The sequence below is a fragment of the Mus caroli genome, unplaced genomic scaffold (genome assembly GCF_978045245.1).
Source record: "Mus caroli unplaced genomic scaffold, Mus_caroli_1 scaffold_16, whole genome shotgun sequence".
NCBI lineage: Eukaryota > Metazoa > Chordata > Mammalia > Rodentia > Muridae > Mus > Mus caroli.
Window position 1 is genome coordinate 73,243,827 of NW_028227271.1, and position 18,045 is coordinate 73,261,871.

At 48.3% G+C, this 18,045-nt stretch overlaps 1 protein-coding gene across 2 annotated transcripts in view; it reads right to left on the reverse strand.

The window, feature by feature from the left end:
• Nucleotides 1–17,788, reverse strand: part of Dap (death associated protein) — a 49,695-nt gene extending 31,907 nt beyond the window's left edge. Inside the window, exons 1-2 of one of the 2 annotated variants that reach the window (XM_021183854.3) lie at nucleotides 17,523–17,788; nucleotides 6,682–6,778 (exon numbers count right to left, since the gene is read on the reverse strand). In XM_021183854.3, coding sequence (XP_021039513.1) covers nucleotides 6,682–6,778; nucleotides 17,523–17,577 — 152 coding nt within the window. In that variant the 5' untranslated portion in view covers nucleotides 17,578–17,788. Of the gene's footprint in view, nucleotides 1–5,988; nucleotides 6,120–6,681; nucleotides 6,779–17,522 lie in introns of those variants that run through there. The other variant, XM_085832027.1, reaches the window with a different exon arrangement.
• Nucleotides 17,789–18,045: the final 257 nt, after the last annotated feature.

The window sequence follows — 18,045 nt, forward strand, 5'->3', positions numbered from 1 at the left end:
GCGTTTTTTCAGTGCTGTGCAATAGGAAAGTTGAAGCCAAGAGGTTTATTTAAAGGAGTTAAAAGGCTCACGTAGACATAAGGCAGTAGGCTCAACCAAGGCTCTTGTTTCCATGTAGTTATTGCTACATATTTTATTTTATAACGTTAAGCTGGAGAGTTGATTTAAGCTTGGCTCACATGTTTATGGTAAGCAGATGTTCCTGATAGACAGGATAACTCTAGTCTCCATAAACATGAGGGTATGGAGAGGCCAACCCTCCTGTGGACATACGTTAAAAGCCTCATTGCTTTCTTCCCCTCCACCTGCTGAGAGGGGGCCTCCGGGAATGGAGGTTGCAGCTGGTTCCTAAGGACCACTGAGAAGCTGATAAACCACTTCTGGTTTCCATACCTGGTATGGAGCCAGATGTTATATAAATGCTGCTTCCTCAAAGCTCATTACCAGCAGTGTGGCCCCAAGGAAAGCTGAAACTTCACACCTCCTTTCTCATCCCAGACCCAAGGAGTCCAGCTAGAATCCTGTGATTTATGAGAGCCCACAGGCTCGTCACTGTGCGGAGACACTTTGATTCCCTGCACAACTAGCACAACTCTCCTGGGCTGCTCACCTGGATGAGAGGAAACGGCCAACTCTTGCCTGCCAGGGCTGTTTGCCACACATACCCTGCTCTCTGCTCACAGGGGATTCTGACTAGAACATCTTCAACGTTCTTGTCTCTCAGGCTAAAACTCATGCTCCATGTGTTTTGAAGGAAGGTTTAACTTCTGCTGTGCACAATGAAAAGATGGGCACTGGGTGGGGCTGAGAATCACTCAATGAAGAAGGTGCAGCCTTGAGTTTTAGATGGTTATAGTCACTCTGGAGAGGGAGATGAGTGTGGGAACCCAATCCATTACATTTGGTCGCCTCTAAGAAACAAATCACACTAAGTTAAATTGCCACCAACTAACATGTGGGCTGATACACTTGTCTGCAGGTGGACTGTCCATCACTAGGTCTCGTGGGCAGATAGGGTGACCCCTCACAAAGCCATACCCTTTCATCTGCCCTCAGCAATCTATGTACAGCTATGTGTGGTTTCCTGAGGCCAACTGTCTCAGTTCTTCCTTGACACACCCCAAGAGCCCAGAACTATGTTCAAATGCTGCCTTAGGAATGAATCTAACTAAACTAGGTTTCTCAAGATGGGCAAGTGGCTTACAAGGAGGATAACCTAAATGAGCACTTGGGAGCAGAAAGGAAAGAAAATATTCACATCTGAGTTCATCACCAACAACGTAGTAAATGCCAATGGTCTAATTGGGTCTGACAAGATGCAGTCTGCCTCCACCAAACCTGAAATTACCCAGAAGGTCATCAGAAATATAAAATCACATCCTCACTAACGGGAAACTCCACCACAAGGGTGGTAGGACCTTGGAGATATTAGCTGATGGTACTATCAAGTTCTAGTGCTGATTTCACTATTATCAATTAGGTTGCCTTCTGTTTTGTAGATGTTTGTGTGTGTGTGTGTGTGTGTGTGTGTGTGTGTGTGTGTTTGTCTAGCAAAAGGCTATGTTTGGAGCCAGCCTAGACTTCAGGGTGAGGCCTTCCTCAAACTCTCAAACAGAAGGAATTCAGAAATCATTCTTTAAAACTGATGGGGCGTGAGATTAAAGTGTAGGGCCACACCGTCAGCACAGAACATCCATGACGCCTGGAAGACAGGTTGCTATGGCGCTCAACCTGGACAGCAGTAAAAGCTGGCAGAGGGGCTCCTTTGCCGTGGGAACTTCATAGATTACTGTACCACCACTGCCTTTGGAATGTCAGTGGGGTGGAGTTTTCCAAAGAACCTATGTTGAAGAGCTAGCCCACAGTGTGTCAGAATGTGGCTTTGTGTGTAAGTACCATCAATGCAGTTTTGATTTGTTAAGTGAACTCATAAAACCTTGGGTGAGTCCTACTCTACCATGGCTAGTAGCCTTTTGAAGATGGAATTGGACAGACTTGTGACTAGTAGACTCCACACAGGCAGGGCTGGAGTTCTGTCAGCACACTGATGAACCATCAGAAGCTGAGGGTACTGGGGCAAATCCCTCCCTGGCATGTCAGAAGCAGTGTGGCTGCTGGTACTTGACCTCAGGTTCTCATAACACAAGATATCATAGTGTTTAACATACTCAGCCTGCAGTGCACTGCCATTACAGCCCAGGAAACTTAAGAGAGACAGACAGCTCATCGCCATGACAGTGGACCCATCTGTGACTCTGGGCAGTAGCCAAGGGACAGCCTGAAGAGTCACTGAGGCAGACAGACACCACACTGCAGCTCTCTTCTGGATGCCAGCAGATGTAGCTTAACAGAGTGCAGCTGATGCTCTGAGCTCACCCTGCTGCCTAAAGGAGGTATGGAGCCAGTCCTGGCTCAGCCAACCTTCCCAGTAGTCACAGGTAAAATGATGACTCTCACCTGTCCCTCGCTGTTATGCAACTGGGACACATTGCCCTTGTTCTATCTACAGACTTAGAATGAAGATGTACCAGTCTCACCCAGGTCACCCTAAGGAAGAGCTGACTGACGGGGGCTACTGCCCTCCTACCAACAAACACTTTCCAGAAAAAAACTGAATGAAAGATGGATTTTGTTGCAGTTTTGAAAGCTCAGTTCATCAGCGAGGGGAGGGCGTGGCAGAACAGGGACCTGTATCACGGCAGCCATGAGACAGAAGGAAAGGCTACAAAGCCAGCACAGGGACGGTACCACGGCCACGGTCCACAGCTCCCTCCACTTCCTGCCCATCCTCCATCAGCAGGCTCCTCGAACACAGCACGCTGCCCAAGCATGGGGCTGAGCTAGCACACCATCCCGCAAGCACTGCACAAACCTCTCCTTTTACGTTGTTTATGTCATGTGTTCGGTCACGGTGGGTGACAGGGAGGCTAACAAATGCACCATCTTTTCAAAGTTGAAGGACAGAAAATACATTTTCAGGCGGATATGAGATGAAAGAATTCATCCCCAAGGGGCCGTCTATCCTAGTCCATTTTCTGTCACTACAGTGTCGCCATCTAATGTTAAAGAAAAGCGCCTTTACCTGGGCTCATGGTCTAATCCAAGGTCAGGGGCTGCGTCTGGTGAGAGTTCCTAGGAGATGCAGGGCAGCTAGGGAGTATCGGACATTATCACTCCATTCTCTCTCTGTCTCTGTCTCTCTCCCTCCCCACCCCCTCTCTCTGTCTCTTTCTGTCTATGTCTCTTTGTCTCTGTCTCTCTCCTGTGTCCTGTCTTGTCAAGCCACTGGAATTCCATCACGGGTCCAGGCTGCAACATACCAAACCACACTCACCTCTTCAGGCCTGCTAGTCTGACCACCTTTCGACTTTCTCACTGTCTCACAGTGGAGGCTGAATTTCAACACATGAGTGTCTGAGGGGCATACTTAACCCATTTTCAAGCTCAGCTCCTTCACTATAGAGGACACAAGACAGAATAAGTAAGTGGACATCTACAGTGGACCATAAAGTAGTTCATACCTTTGAACCTCTTCAAGACTATGGACTGTAAACAACAAACATAACTATGCTATGCACGAGGGGGCTGTAGTCCCTGGAACGCTAGAGCCCATGCTGGTGTGAGCGAAGGCTAGAGGTCCCTCTTCACGTGTCTGTGCTAAGTGATATCATGTTTCTACTTCAAACAGGCCGTGTGGGAGTATTTACCTCACAAAACCAGCAAGTGCTACAAACGGAGGCTGGGTCCTCTGGAGGGGTGTGATTAGGCAGTTCCCAGCATGCTATACCGAGAGTCCAGAGACAATCAGGAGCTCAGAGAGAGAGGCAATAGCAGGAGCGCACACACACACACACACACACACAGGGGGAAGGGGTGGCTCTGCGTGCTGAGAGGACAGAGAGAATAGAAGGAACACCAGGAGAGTGGTCTTAGAACAGTTACAAGGTTCTCTCTTATTACACCTTATTATTTTATATGTATGGGCATCTGTCTGCATGTATGTATATGTACCTTGTGTGCCTGGTGCCTCTTGATGTGAGAAGAGTCAGCAGATCCCATGCCAGAGTCATAGATGTTTGTAATCCTCCATGTAGGTGCTGGGAATTGAACCGGGTTCCTCTGTAAGAGCAGCTCGTATTCTTAACCACTGAGCCATCTCTCCAGCCCTGATTTTCATGGTTTTGATACATTCCGTTTCCCTTAAATGTACCATCTCAATACAGTCTGATGACATAAGGCATCACTTTGAAACCTCTGGAGAATTAAAGATTAAGGGAGTAAGGGACGCACAAACTTACTTCAGGAAATAATTATCAGGGAGGCTGTGGGTTCTTTGGGTCACATAACAACCCCCTCGGGGCTCTGAGTGTTCATTTTCTCTGTAAATCCCTGCTCTGCCTTCAAGAGGAAGAAGGAAGCCACCAGAAATGAGTCAGTAAACAGTCTTAAATGTCCAGGAAGTGCCTAGAAAGGAGTTTGCAGACAGACAGGGTGCTTATTTTCATATTCGGAGAACATTTCAATCAAAACATGCAAGAATGTAAAAGCTTAGGACTGTGAGAATGTGTGAGACCAAACTGCATGTCCAGTGCCACACCCAGGAGGATGACGATGTATTTTATACACTCTGAAAATAAGCAGGCTTTTCCATATACAAAGTGAAGCCAGCCAAGTCTCCTGGAGCCTTGCTGAAAACTCATCTTTCACCCTCTCTTTATGGCAAAGGTGCAGAGTAAGAGAGGATTACGGATTTGAGAAGAACAGATTTTCAGAACTAACTCGCCTTAGACAGGGAAGGATCCAGACTGCCCTCTGTGTAGCCGAGGGGCTCCTGGGCATCTCGGGCTGAATTCTATGCCCCTACTAGATATGCATGAGCTAGCTGGCTGACCTCCCTAAGGTTTGCTTTCTTCACCCATGCAGAGGCCATAGAGATACCGAGTCAGCAAGTGTCCAGCCCCAAACGGCAGCTCAGTGGGGCAGCACAGCCTGGAGGCTGATCTTGAGGAGCAACGAGCCAGCTGCCTGCACTCTGCCACTTATCTGTTAGTGCCCACGGAAGCTGAGTCTACTCTCTGGAGAGTTATGGAGTGGGTATTCTGGAGTGGGGACAATAGCCGACTCTCAAGCAGGGAACATAAGAGAGTAATGAGAATCCTGTATCAAGGTGCCTGGAATGCTCAGGAACAAGTAGGCCCCTTACACACCACAAATTAGCAATGGTAAGTCAGTGTGGTGGCACACACCTGTGAGTCCAACACTCAAGCGACAGCAGAATTGTGAGTCTGAGGCCAGCCCGGATTGTAGCAACTTATACCGTCACACAGGGCACAAGGCCTGATGCCTGTATTGGCAACACAAGTCAGCAGTGTGATAGTCACAGATTTCTCCCCTGCCAGATATGCTCCCATTATTATAGGCTCCCATTACATGGTTCAGCCTACACTGGTGAAGAGCCAAGCCAAAGCTAATAGACCCACAAGGAACACAGCCTTCTGACTTCAGGAAGGCATAACGGAGATGCTTTGGTCACATCTATGTAAATCTGCTATCATCTTGCTTCAAAATCCCAAGCTCTACAGAGGTGAGGGAGCTGACCCTGTGGGCTGAGAAAGATGCTGTAACCTAAGGCGGGCGCATCCAATTTTTCTCTCACCGACACCCATTCTCCATTATTTAAGCTGCTCATCTCCTCCAGCTATTCGACTTCACCTCATAGGACAGTCAGGAAGAAATGTTAGTGATAGTTCTGTCTTGCTCCTGCACACAGAGATAACTTTGCACCCTCCAGAGTTTAGAGGCTGACCACAGAAATAAGGGTTCCCTTATTCCACGCCTCCTTTCGTTGCCACTCCCCCTCTCCTTCCTGTTATAGCAGAGACACTGTCTGCAGTCAAGTTCTGAGCAGAGAACTGGACTTGTGACGTTCTTCCACGTGGACGTATTCAGTTGTGTCTGTGGTGACTATGCTATGACAGGGTTACTTACAGCGAGCCAAACTTTGAGATGAGAAACTTCAAGGAAAACCGGCAGTAAACAGAGAGGGGTGACCAGAATCCAGAACTCAGGAAGGCTGTGGCAGAGATGTCACTGAAGGGACACATCTGGCCACTTAAAGAGTAACTTATTAACTACAGACCTGCCTGCAAAGCATTTCTGAACTCAGAAGTTCTCTATGTAAACAGCTAAAATTCCACTAGTGTGAGTGATCATGGGGTGTCCAGGAATTTCAGTCTGCAGCCCTAGAGAGAGCTCTTGACCAAAGATAGGCACTACACATGTCTCTAGACTGGGCAGAGACCTGAGCAGAAAGATCCATCAAGCCCAAGAATCAATTTCCTCTATTCTAGCATGGTGACCTGCCAGGAGAGGTGGAAGCTATGTGTACCATCATAGTCCCAGAGGAAAGTACCACAGGGTAAGGCCCATGTTCCTGCTTAGCTCCTAGGCTCAGCAGCCCTGACTCAACAAGAGGGCAGGGTGCACAGGGAGGTGGGCCAGAGGGATGGCTTCAGATACACCGGCTCTCTCCAACTAGCACAGAACCCTGCATCATGATGGGAAAGGAAAACACATGGCACAGGGGCTGGAAGCCCAGGAGTTCCCAGAAGCACAGAACAGACATTAATATTTAACCGAGTGGTCATTTCGTGGTCTGCTCGAGTCGCGGCCTTTCCTCACCTGGTGCTTTCCCATTCTTGGTCATCTTTGTCTCTCTCTTCCTTCCCATCTCCGGTATGTGGGTGTTTCTGCACAATCCGCATCCCGCCGGCTTTCACTGAAATACAAACAGAGGCAGGGGTGACCAGGGTAGAGGTGCATCTGCCTGTGGATCAGGTGGAGAGCCACTGTTATTGAGCGACAATCATTAACACGGGAGGGTGGTGTGACATAGAGGAGACTGGACACAGTGGAGCCCTAAGTGCCCTCGTATATCTTGTGAGCTCCCCAAGGCTCCAGTGTTCCATTCTGCTCACCTCTCAAGTACTTTCTAATAACAGAAGCGCCAGCAGAACACAAGCCACGTGACAAACTGGCTATTGGATTAGGGTCTGTATGTCATACAGATGTAACACAGGCCACTTAAACCCTGCCTGTTGATCTTAGTTCTTCAAGTGCCTGTGGTTTGGACGGGGTGACATAGTCACAGATGCCCAGGAAGTTCTAAGAATCTGTCATCTCTGCCTTCCTAGCACCGATTACAACATGAATCTTGCCCAGCTTTTTAGGTGTGTCCCAGCAATCTGAACTCACGCCCTCAGGCTTCCAAAGTGAGTACCGGACTGAAATGGTATTCCCCGATCCAGATGGGCTCTTTTCAAGAATCTGCTAGTGGGCCATTCTCAGAGCCCAGATAGGGCCTACAAAGCCATTCAGAGAAATCCTTCCCAAACTGGGTTATGGAGGCTCTGTTGGCGGATGATACTTTCTTTTTAAAAGCAGCTTTATGGAAACAGAACAGCTTTATGGAAACAGAGTTCACCCGTTTAGACTGCCTAACACAGCCTGCGTTATGTGTGGCCATTGCTATGACTGCGTTCATCACCCCCTGCAGAAGACCCGTACCCATGGACAGTCTTCCTATCCATCCCTCCTTGGCTCCTGGTAACCATCAGTTAGACGTTCCTATTCTGGACATCTAGGGTGGAGAAGAAATCACAAAACACACAGAATTTGGTCACTGGCTCTTTTCCTGGGTTACCCCATGTACTAGGCTTCCTCCTTCCTCCTCTGCAGGGACATACCACATTTTGATTTAGCCACTCAGTAGGTGGTGGGCATTTAGGTGGTTGGCAGCTTGGGCTGTTATGAGCACTGAAGCTCTGGATACCATTTATATCATTTTCTCTGTCTGTGTGTTTGTTTCCTTGGATCTGTATATAGGAATGGGGTAGTTGGGTCCCACAGGAGCTCTGTATACCCCGCTGAGAAATCAGGAGGCATGCACCAGGATGAGCCCCCAATGTCTACACGTGCATCCACACTTGATCCTTCTAACTGTAGCCTTGACAGTCAGTGTGAAGTGGGATCTCTTTGTGCTCGGATCATTACTGACTAATGTGATTATTTTATAAGGAGGGAGGATTGGATGTGGAGATTCTAGGATGGGAGGCATGAGAGGGTGGGAAACGCCAGGTAGGCAGAACCAAGTGCGTGAGTGTGGAGGCCAGAAGCAGACCCTCAGTCTTTTCTTTCTCCACCTGCTTTTCTGAATCAGCCAAGTTCTGAGAATCAGTCTCTCTTCCCTCCCTAGCAGTGGGATTACAGATACGAATTAGCTTTGATGTGGATGCCAGGAGTCTGAACTCAGATCCCTGGGCTTCCAGAGCAAGCACAGTACCAACTTGGCCATCTCTCCGGCCCCAAATGGGCCTAAGAAAGATTTTCTGAGCATCCATCATGCCGGCGTGCATCAAGAAGCTTTTTGGTGGAATGGAGTTGGAAGTCACCCCAAATGTATCTGACACCAAATCCCCCCAGTAATCCTGGGGTTCATGTTTTAGTAGCAGTGATCCACGACATGGCTTGCAAGTGCTGGCTCTACCCTCATGCAGCCTTACATGGTGGTGTGAAGCTGAAGGTCTTTGGAAAGCTGATCTGTGTAAAGACCCCATTGGAGGCCCGTGCTTTCCTGAGTTGAGTGGTGAGCACTGTGGTAGTGAACAGAGGGTCTTGTGGGTCGAGTTTAAACTACCTTGGCTGTATCTAGCCATTAACAGCCATTGACCTTCAACCTCTGTTTCTAACCTAATGTTCTCAAGACTTGGATAATTCTCTAAGAATGTATTCCTTAGCAGACCGGTAGCCTCTACCAGACCTAAAGCCAAAGACTACAGTAACATCAACAACCTACAGGGAAGATTTCCCACCTGTTCAGCCACCAACTTGACGCTCCCTACCAGGCATCTGCCCATTGTACTGACTTATGGCTTTCTTCTGTGTCTACAAAAGCTTGTCACCTCTTTCACAGGGGTTCTATCAGTCACCCACTTCTGTGTTCCTGAGACAGTTATGCCAATCTGGTCCAGGATAACTGTTTTCTTGTTTCCTTTAAAATGTAATTATTCTTCATCGCCAGTACTTGCCAACACACAGCTCCAAAGACACTGAAGCTCCTAAAATAGAGACCTCTAAACAAGGACAGGAGTGTCCTGCTGTGGTATTCTGTTGCCCGCAGAGCCCCTCCCTTCCTCTTGAGGTTAGCTATCTATGCTTCTACCACAACGTTGACAGCTTGTACCCCATGGAGTGGAGCAGTCAGCTTGTCTTTGCTGTTCCTCACTTGGATGGGTCCTGCTGGGTCACACGGACAGGCAAGTTTACAGTGGACAGGGAGGAGCAGCTGAAGGACTTCCCAGGCTTGGACTCTGATGAAAGAAAGGGACACTGGCTTTTCATGATTAGCAGGCAAAGGAGCTGTCCCCAGAAGGCAGAAGAATGGACCAGTGGATCAGAGGTCTGTACACCGGCTACTCTGTGGTGGAAACTAAAACCTTGGTGTCTCATCTTTTAATATGGGAACACCAAGCTACTTTGAAAAAAAAAAAAAAACAACCTCTTTAACAATACTCTCAGAAATTTACCTTTTATTTCAACAGTTGATTTTTAATAACTTTACTTCTCTTTAAAGAGCTTAGCTTTGTCTCCATATCCTTGAATCTTATTTGTTGGTGACTTACTCTTCCCTAGTCTCTAATCATGCATTTGTTTCAGGCACACCTGTCTTACAATTGCCTGTCCAGATATTCAGCCATCCGGGGTCCTGTGTGTCTACTCTTGCTGTCTGCCTGTCTGCTGTTCTTGTTCCTGGGTGAATGGCTGTGGGCCATGTGCTGTCTTCCCTGAACTTATTAGGATCCTATGGGGTCCTGGTGCAGACAGGAGCTCTGTGGCGAGGAAGCAACTATTTTTGTTCAGGTTCTGTCACCCTTCCGATGGGTTTCGTAGCATGGAAGGGCCACAGATGTGATGGTTTGAATGTGGCGTGTCCCACAGGGCTGTGTCTGGAGCCCTTGGACTCCAATTGGTGGCTCTGCTTAACAAGGCGGTGGAACTTTGAGACACGGTACCAAGGTCTTTAACCTTGAATATACGAAGCTCAAGGGGGTAGGGGTGACACTGAAGGTGTTATAACTCAGCTCTGGTTCCAGTCCTGGGCACCAATCTGACAAGAATGAGAAGCGTTCACTACACCTCCAGTCACCATGTGTGACTGCCACCATACCTCTTTGACTTCAAGAGTCTGAGACCCTGAGCCAAAATTAATTAGAAGAAGATGCTTCTAGCAGATCTTCTTCTTCTTCTTCTTCTTCTTTTTTTTACAGACTAGAAACGCAATGGACATACCATATAATGTATATTTCAGCTTAACCTCCACTAAGATCATTCCTGTGTTTACAGATTCTCCAACTTTTGACTCCCATTCAGAGCCTGGGCTAATGGAGGACAGCTTCTTGCTGTCTCACTGCGAGGTTGGACAAGCCTCTCCCCCACAAAGTTTGACCTCTAGGCTTCCAGCTCTATGCTGAGGTCTGGTGTCCTACACTTATGCTGGGGTCTGGTGTCCTACAGTTATGCTGGAGTCCTATACTTATGCTGGGGTCTGGTGTCCTACCTACACTTATGCTGGGGTCTGGTGTCCTACCTACACTTATGCTGGGGTCTGGTGTCCTACATTTATGCTGGGGTCTGCTATCCTACACCTGGCCCACTAAGGCCCAAGTCTCATGTCTCATTTTGAGATCCTTTTTTTGTTGTTGGTCCTTAAGGATTTCTTTAACTTTGAGTTTAGACTAAAATTTAAAAAATTAAAAAAAAATGCAAAATCTAAAGAGCACAAAAGAGCCACCATTTGTAGGGAAAATTTTAACCTAAGGCTTCTGCCCCACTGAAATACTTGGATTAAAACTCTGTGGTATGTTAAGATGTTTTTCTATCTGAGAATAATGGACTGTTTTCACAAAATGAAGAGTCTAAAACTGACCCCTAAGTGGTTTTTAGAATATACTTCCTTCCTCCTGCCCAAGCCCACCAGAAACTGATGAAAGATGCTGTTTTATCATGAAAGACACACAGTGAAGTACTAATTGTCACCGCCTGAACATTGTAACGGTGAAGTAAATATCACTAGCTACAGACTGAAGATTGTGATGGTATTAGGCATCAAGGCCTCTAAGAGATAAGTTAAAGTCAAAGATGATCCCAAGGCAACAGAACTTGTGCCCCCGGATGTACATTCATAGAGAAAACCAGCACTGTCAACACCTTGATCTTGGATTTCCAGCCTCCAGGACCATGAGAAAGAAATGTCTATTGTAGGAGCCGCCCATCTGTGGCATTTAATGGTGTCTTTGGAAGATTTCAAATATGGCAGTTCATAGATACTATAGTCTCCACAAACTGCCTGCAAGTGAAATGGGCTAGTTCACAAAGAGAAAGAGAGCTGGTAGCGAATGTCAAGGTGACGTCTCAAAGACCCCATCTCTGGAGGCGCCGCCCCTGGAACAGCCTGTTCACTCCCCGCAGAAGCTCTCGGTGCCAGGGCTCAGTCACCTAGCATCAGCACTGACATTTGATTCCGTTTCTAAAAACGATGAACTTCATTAATCCATCTCAGTACGCTTGTGATTAACGCAGCAATAAAAGTGGCAATGTTGACCATAACTCAAGGCCGAGGCAGATTCAGTTTAGCTTGCAAGAATGTGAAAAGTTATGACAGCATGTTACAATGGTTCTATCAGCTTATCTAGAATTCTGTTTGAGAAACTAGAAATCTGTAGAATCATTTGTAAATGTAGGTTTTTTTTTTTTTTTGAAAAAAAAAAAAAAAAGGAAAATTCAAGATTTTGGGGGGTGGCTCTTACTGAAATTAGAGTCACATTTGAAGAGTAACAGACTCCTTTCAGTCTGACTGTATTGCTGAGGTTAAAGGCCTTCAGATTCAAACCTCGGCTCTGCATACACTTGTGTGTACGAATGCATAAGCATGCCTGGCCCTCTGTGCCTCAGGGGGCCTCCATCTGTGAAGAAAGAGTGACAAGTCCCTCCCTCTCAGTGACACCGAGGATAACTGAATTAGCTCCCGAGGCATCTCTTGAGAGAGTCTGGCATACAAGATGTGCTCCGCTCTACCAAGTAGGTGCTGAAAGTGAAAATTCAGGGCTCAGAAAGGTCTCATGTACTCAAATCCTCTGTGCATGAACATCTCACTGTGGAGGTAACAACTCCTAGGGAAGGAGACCATTGTGGTACTGATGTGATCACTGGCAATCATCGGACCTTCATCAGGACACCAGCACTAGGTTAGGGACTCTTCCTGAGACTCCCAGATCCTGGGTAGGTCTGCCATCTCTGCTCTTTCTTTTACTGCCATGATGTTCTAGGCATCGACCTCACCTCACCTCACCATCACCACACTTTAGTGCCCTGTGACAGGGCCTGAGACATGCAGGACCAGGACCAAGCCAGTTTCTCTCAGGGGCACAGCCTGCAAGAGGCACAGCTGGACCAGACTGATCTAGACCATTAATCACTGGGGAATCCTTTCAAGCATAGCGTCGAGACAGACTGTGGACAGGTCCTGATCACTACATTACCTGTAGGAGGGAAGAAAGTTAGAAATAAAAAGTGATCTGTAGATTGCCTGTCCTAGCAGAAAACGGGGTAGACGAAGCTTTTTTTTTTTTTTCCTTTTTGGTCAGACTGGCCCTGGAAACAAATGAAGGGGGCAAGTGACTACCTGCCATCCATGGACCAAGCTCCCCTCAGCTGTTACAGTGTGGAACATTGAGAGGGAGTCACTGGCAGCTATCGCTAAAGAGCAACAAATGGCTGGAAAAGCCTGCAGCGGGGTGGTGGAGTGGGGAGAGAAAGTCCTTCCAGGACCCTGCAGGCACTGGGCACAGCATCTGATGGGGAGTTGGGGACAGCTGTTTGTAATGCACACCAGTGTCTCTCAAGCCTGACTGCAGATCCTAAATCGTGCAGGCCAAGGGCAGCTGCCTTTGTAATTACTAGAGAAGGGCTGTTGACATGTTATCTATAAGGAGGCTAATTCACCCTTAAGAGATGAAGGGTTTTTGATGGTCGTTTTGGTGGAGAGAACACAAGAAAACAACCTGCACGTGTAGGTTAGATTAAGCCCAGGCAGTGCACTGCAGAGGCACGTGTGCAAGGGGAGGTGGAATCAGAACTCCCCTGGGGTAAGTGAGACAGGAGCATAGATAGAAGGGAACAGGAAATGCAGTCTATCTTAGTTAGGAAGAGTGACTCTACTAGTGAGAGACAGACATCACCGGGCAAGTGGTACAGAGTGTCTGGGACTCCGTGCTGCAGGAAAAAAGCAAACTTCAATTCGTCTGCTCACATGCTGTACCTCACAGGGTTGTTTTCACACAAGCGAATATTCCCTATGTCCATGAGAAGTTGTCTGATGTATGGATGGGAGACAGCCACCAACCCACATCAGGACACAGAGTGGATCTGCTGCAAAGAAAAGGACATGCACAGAAGGCTCCAGAAGGGATAAGTAGCCAGAGATGTCGAAGGAGCAGAGGCAGCACCTATTACCAGAAACCACTCACAACAGGGTCTTCTGCCCCTCAGCATGCTGGGAGTGAAAGCAGAGGGCTCTTGAGCCTTTCGACTTGTGGTCAATGGCTGGCTCATTGGCTGAGCATGGGTGCCTTCATCCCATGAACATTACAGGAAGCTCGCTACCGTAAAAGGCAGATTCACCTTCCATTTACAGCAACAGGACACTCTGGATAATCCAAAAAACTTCCGCAAGAAAGTTCTTCAGGGTCAATGATCATGCACGGGCTTTAATTCGGTCCTGAAGCCATGTCTGAATGATTAGTGTAATGGGGCTGGATTATCTGTGTTGCTGAAACTAGCGAGACGTCTACTTCCCACTGTGCTTGACACACACACAGCCACGTTTATGTTTCCTTTGGCTCCGTTCTGTGGGGGATGTGAGAACAGCTTTTGGGGGAAAGACACAAAATTAGCAATGGTGGCCGATGGGATCATATCATGAGATTTGTGAGACTTGACTTACTTATAGTTTTGGCTCCCCTGGGAAATGGGTGCATGAGGCTGGGGCTATAGGCCTGAAACATGCATGTGCCAAGCTCTTCTTTATCCAGGTCACATGGGGACTGGCAGGGATGAGTCACCATGAGTAGTGTGGGCCACTGCACGGCTGGCTGCTGAATGCCACTTCTTAATACATGGCTATCTCAGTCAGAGCCCTGAGGGGAATGCTCCCGCCCTGTCTCTCCACACACATTTTCCAGTGAAGAGCAGCAGGCGGGCTTGCTGTTAGGGAGATGCGTGCACACTACAATGAAATGTCACCTCTCACAGAAAGGTCTCTGCAGCACCGTGTCCTTCCGTCCTTCCCTCCACTTTCTTTTGGCAGGTCCTCCAGTAAATCCCACAGCTTCAAGAGTGACATCCAGGGAATAATGACACGGTCAGAATGCGAAGGTGCCAATCTCCAACAACTAGCTCTTAGGCGTTAGCAAGTCACCTCAAACAGCTCTGCCAGAGGTTTAAATGGCACCGTCCACAATATCTCGACATCGACATCGGACCATGGTAGCGAAAGTGCCAAGCACCTATTTACATTGTAACGCGGACCAGGTTCTAATTACTGTTTCCTCCCTTCTGACTCTGCACCATCCAGCCCCCTGTGCAGTGGGGAAGAGAGGGAGGCTGCAGGTATGGTGGGAAGTGCACCCTGAGGAAATGCTTCTGGACCTGTTTACTGAGTGTCTGTTCCAGGCACTGTGCCAGCTGCCCCCTCCCCAGAAGGTAAAGATGTTAGTAAGCCTGGAAACCAGAAGAGTAGGAGACAGTAGGTGGAGGAGCCATGAGGGAAACGGGGACCCTGTAGGGACAGGGGAGGAGGGTCGTTAAAGAGAAAACACGAGAGTGGACAGCAGAAGAGCGGTGAGAGGATTTTATTATTTCCAATGAAAGATTTAAGCACGAGTCTGGTACACAGTTTAAGCACTTAATGAAAGTGTTCCCAAAGTTTTTAAGGCGGTCCTTTTGACTTATGAACTGTGTTCTTGGCAAACCTTTATTCTTCGTGACTAGTGGGTGGCCGTTTCTTCTTTTAAAAGATATTTACTCTCCAGCACTGCTGCCAGACAGATAAAAAACACCCTAAGGCCTCCCTGACACAAACAGGCAGTGCCCTCGGTCTTCTTTTTTTTTTTTTTTTAAGATTTATTTTATTTATATGAGTACACTGTAGCTGTCTTTAGACACACCAGAAGAGGGCATCAGATCCCATTACAGATGGTTGTGAGCCACCGTATGGCTGCTGGGAATTGAACTCGGGACCCTTGGAACAGGGGGTCAGTTCTCTTAACCACTGAGCCATCTCCAGCCCCTGCCCTCGGTCTTCTGTGGATAGGGAGAAACATGCACACTAGGGGCACTGCTGAGAACCAGTCACTGCCTTCCCACCCACCCCTCTGGGCTCACAGGTCTAGCTGGCCTTGGGATATGCAGCATGTGACACTGACAGCTACTCTCCGGCCAGACTTTTGGGTCAGGTAAATGACCTAAGGTCACATGAATTTATCTGTTTGATTAACTAGAGGAACAAACAGAGGCAAAGAAGCAAGAGATACAGCCCCAAGGCTGGGCCCAGCCGCGGGTGGCTGACATCCCCAAGGTTGGCCCAGAGATCCACCGTCTGCTACAGCCTCTAAATTCAGGTGAGAAACGCAGTCCCAGAGGAGCCCAGTGGTGCTCCCCAAGACTCTAACAACATGCGCTTGTGGCTCTCTCTGCAGGCACAAACAATGTATTTCATTTCCAATCCAAAAGCCTGTTTACAAACTAAAGAAAAATCAGAACTCTCAAGTCAAACTTCCCCCATGTGTGTTTTTCTTTCTATGATCCTAAGATGTCCATATGAATAGTCTCTACATGTAATTTAATTAGTGCTATTTTGATTCAATGTCTTTCCAACAGCACACACTAATGAACTCCTTATCTTGGGAGAATCAGTCATGTGATCCTACTGTGCAGGACACACCAAGCAGCTCAGAGCCACAGGCAGGTAGACACAAACTACTCCTTTAGGAATTAAAGGTCAAGGTGTTCCTTAAAGGAAATGTTTGCTGTTGTTTTTTTTTTTTATGTATTTTTAGTAGATTTTTTTCATACACTATAGTCTGATTATGTTTTTCTTCTCTCCAACTTTTCTGCCAATTCCTACCCACCATACCTCTCTCTCTCTCTCTCTCACAGAGTCCACAAAACCACAAACCAAAATACACAAGCAATAGACTAGTAAGATTTTTAAAAATGCTCAAAGAAAGCCACATGAGACAGGAAGTCTACAAAAATACCACTGAGTTCGTTTTGCGTTGGCCATCTATTTACTGGGGCATAGGGCCTACCCTGAAGTGTGGTTTAATATACTCAGTGAGACGCCACTGGCGAAGCAAGCCGGTACCAATTACGGACAGACTTGGTTAGGGATAGGAGCCAGTATCTTAAAGGTAATCTTTCCACAAGTTGGTTTGTATTGTAAGAAGTGAAAATTGAACCCAGAGCCTTCCATACTCTATCATAGTATCTTACACTGAACACAGACTCCAGTAGCTATAACTCCTAACCTCAATTAGTCGAGTTGAGAAGCACTGTCACAGTGAATCAGCTTTGAAATGCAGCATACTTTAAAGGCAGTTTCCTCTCTCCTCCTGTTCTCCAGTGGGGCCAGCAGCTGGAGTGTCTAAGTTTTTACTACAGAAAGATGGTACAGATGTGTCCCTACCCCACACAGTCCTCCAAGGTCTGCAGAGAGAAGCCCTGGTTTTATACCACAGGAGACTTGGCTTCTGGGACCCACGGCCTCCAGGCTGGCTCTCTGTGGTGCTTCCACAGGTATCTCTGCCACCAGAAAGGGCAGCAGAAATGCCAACTCCTCCAGCCATGAAGGAACAAACAGGAACTGAGTGGAGGCGGCTGCCCAAGGCACACAAAGGTTGCTCACCATTTCCTAAGAGAGGTGGCTTTTTACTGGACTGAACTGCCAGTAAAGAGAAGTTTTGGCTCAGAAGTTCAGGGTTTGCTTTAAAAAAATACCGTTTTAACCACTTTCAAGAGGGAGTTGGATGCGAAAATTAAATGAATAAAGGAAGTCATGCCGGGTGATTAATGATCATAATTATTTCCGCTTCTTTGGTCTGTCAGTGTGAAATGCTGTCAGCCCACGATTAATCATCATGATACAACACTACCTTTTAATTGTTGGGGGTCTCCCACGCAAACATCTGTGCAATCTCATAAAAACTGCCTACTTTTGAGTTTTGACTTGTACAACTGGGGTGTCCCCGCCGGGGAGGGCTGGATTCCGCGCCCCGCTCACCTGCACCCCGGGCCCGCTCACCTGCGCGCCTGCGCAGCGCACAAGCAAGGGGCACCCGGGCACTGGGACCCCGATCCTGCCCCGCCCCCGCCCGGCGCCCCAAGACAAAGTGCAAACCAGTCAGTACCGGCGGGCGGGTGTCCAGCTTTGGTCTCAAGCTTTCCTTCTGGAGGCGAAGACATGGCGCCGCTGGTTTTCGGAGGGGCGACGGCAGCGGCGGGGTGGGCGGCAGAGCGCGCGCGAGGACTCGGGGGTAAGGCGTGAGGCGCGCGCCGCTCGGGAACGCGCACTGCCGCCCCGGACAGGGGGGCGTGGCTCCAAACGGCTGCGTGGCACGGCCCCGCCCACCCGAGCTGTGCGAGCCGCCTCGCCTCGCCCCGCCCGTCCGTGTGGAGCATGCGCAGCGGCCAGCGCCACGTACGACTCCAAGGCTGTTGTAAGGGAAGGATGACAGGGCGCGAGTGTACGTGAAGGGCGGGACGGCCCTGCGATCGGCGAGGGGCTGGACCGGTGGTGCACGTTCACTAGCCAAGCTGTCACTGAGGGAAGCGTAGCCTGCTGGTGGTTCGAGACCCCAGCCCGCGGTTTCGTTCAGAGATGGCAGCTCCTGGCTCCTTGGCTCACTTTGCAGCAAAATTCATCCGTTACTC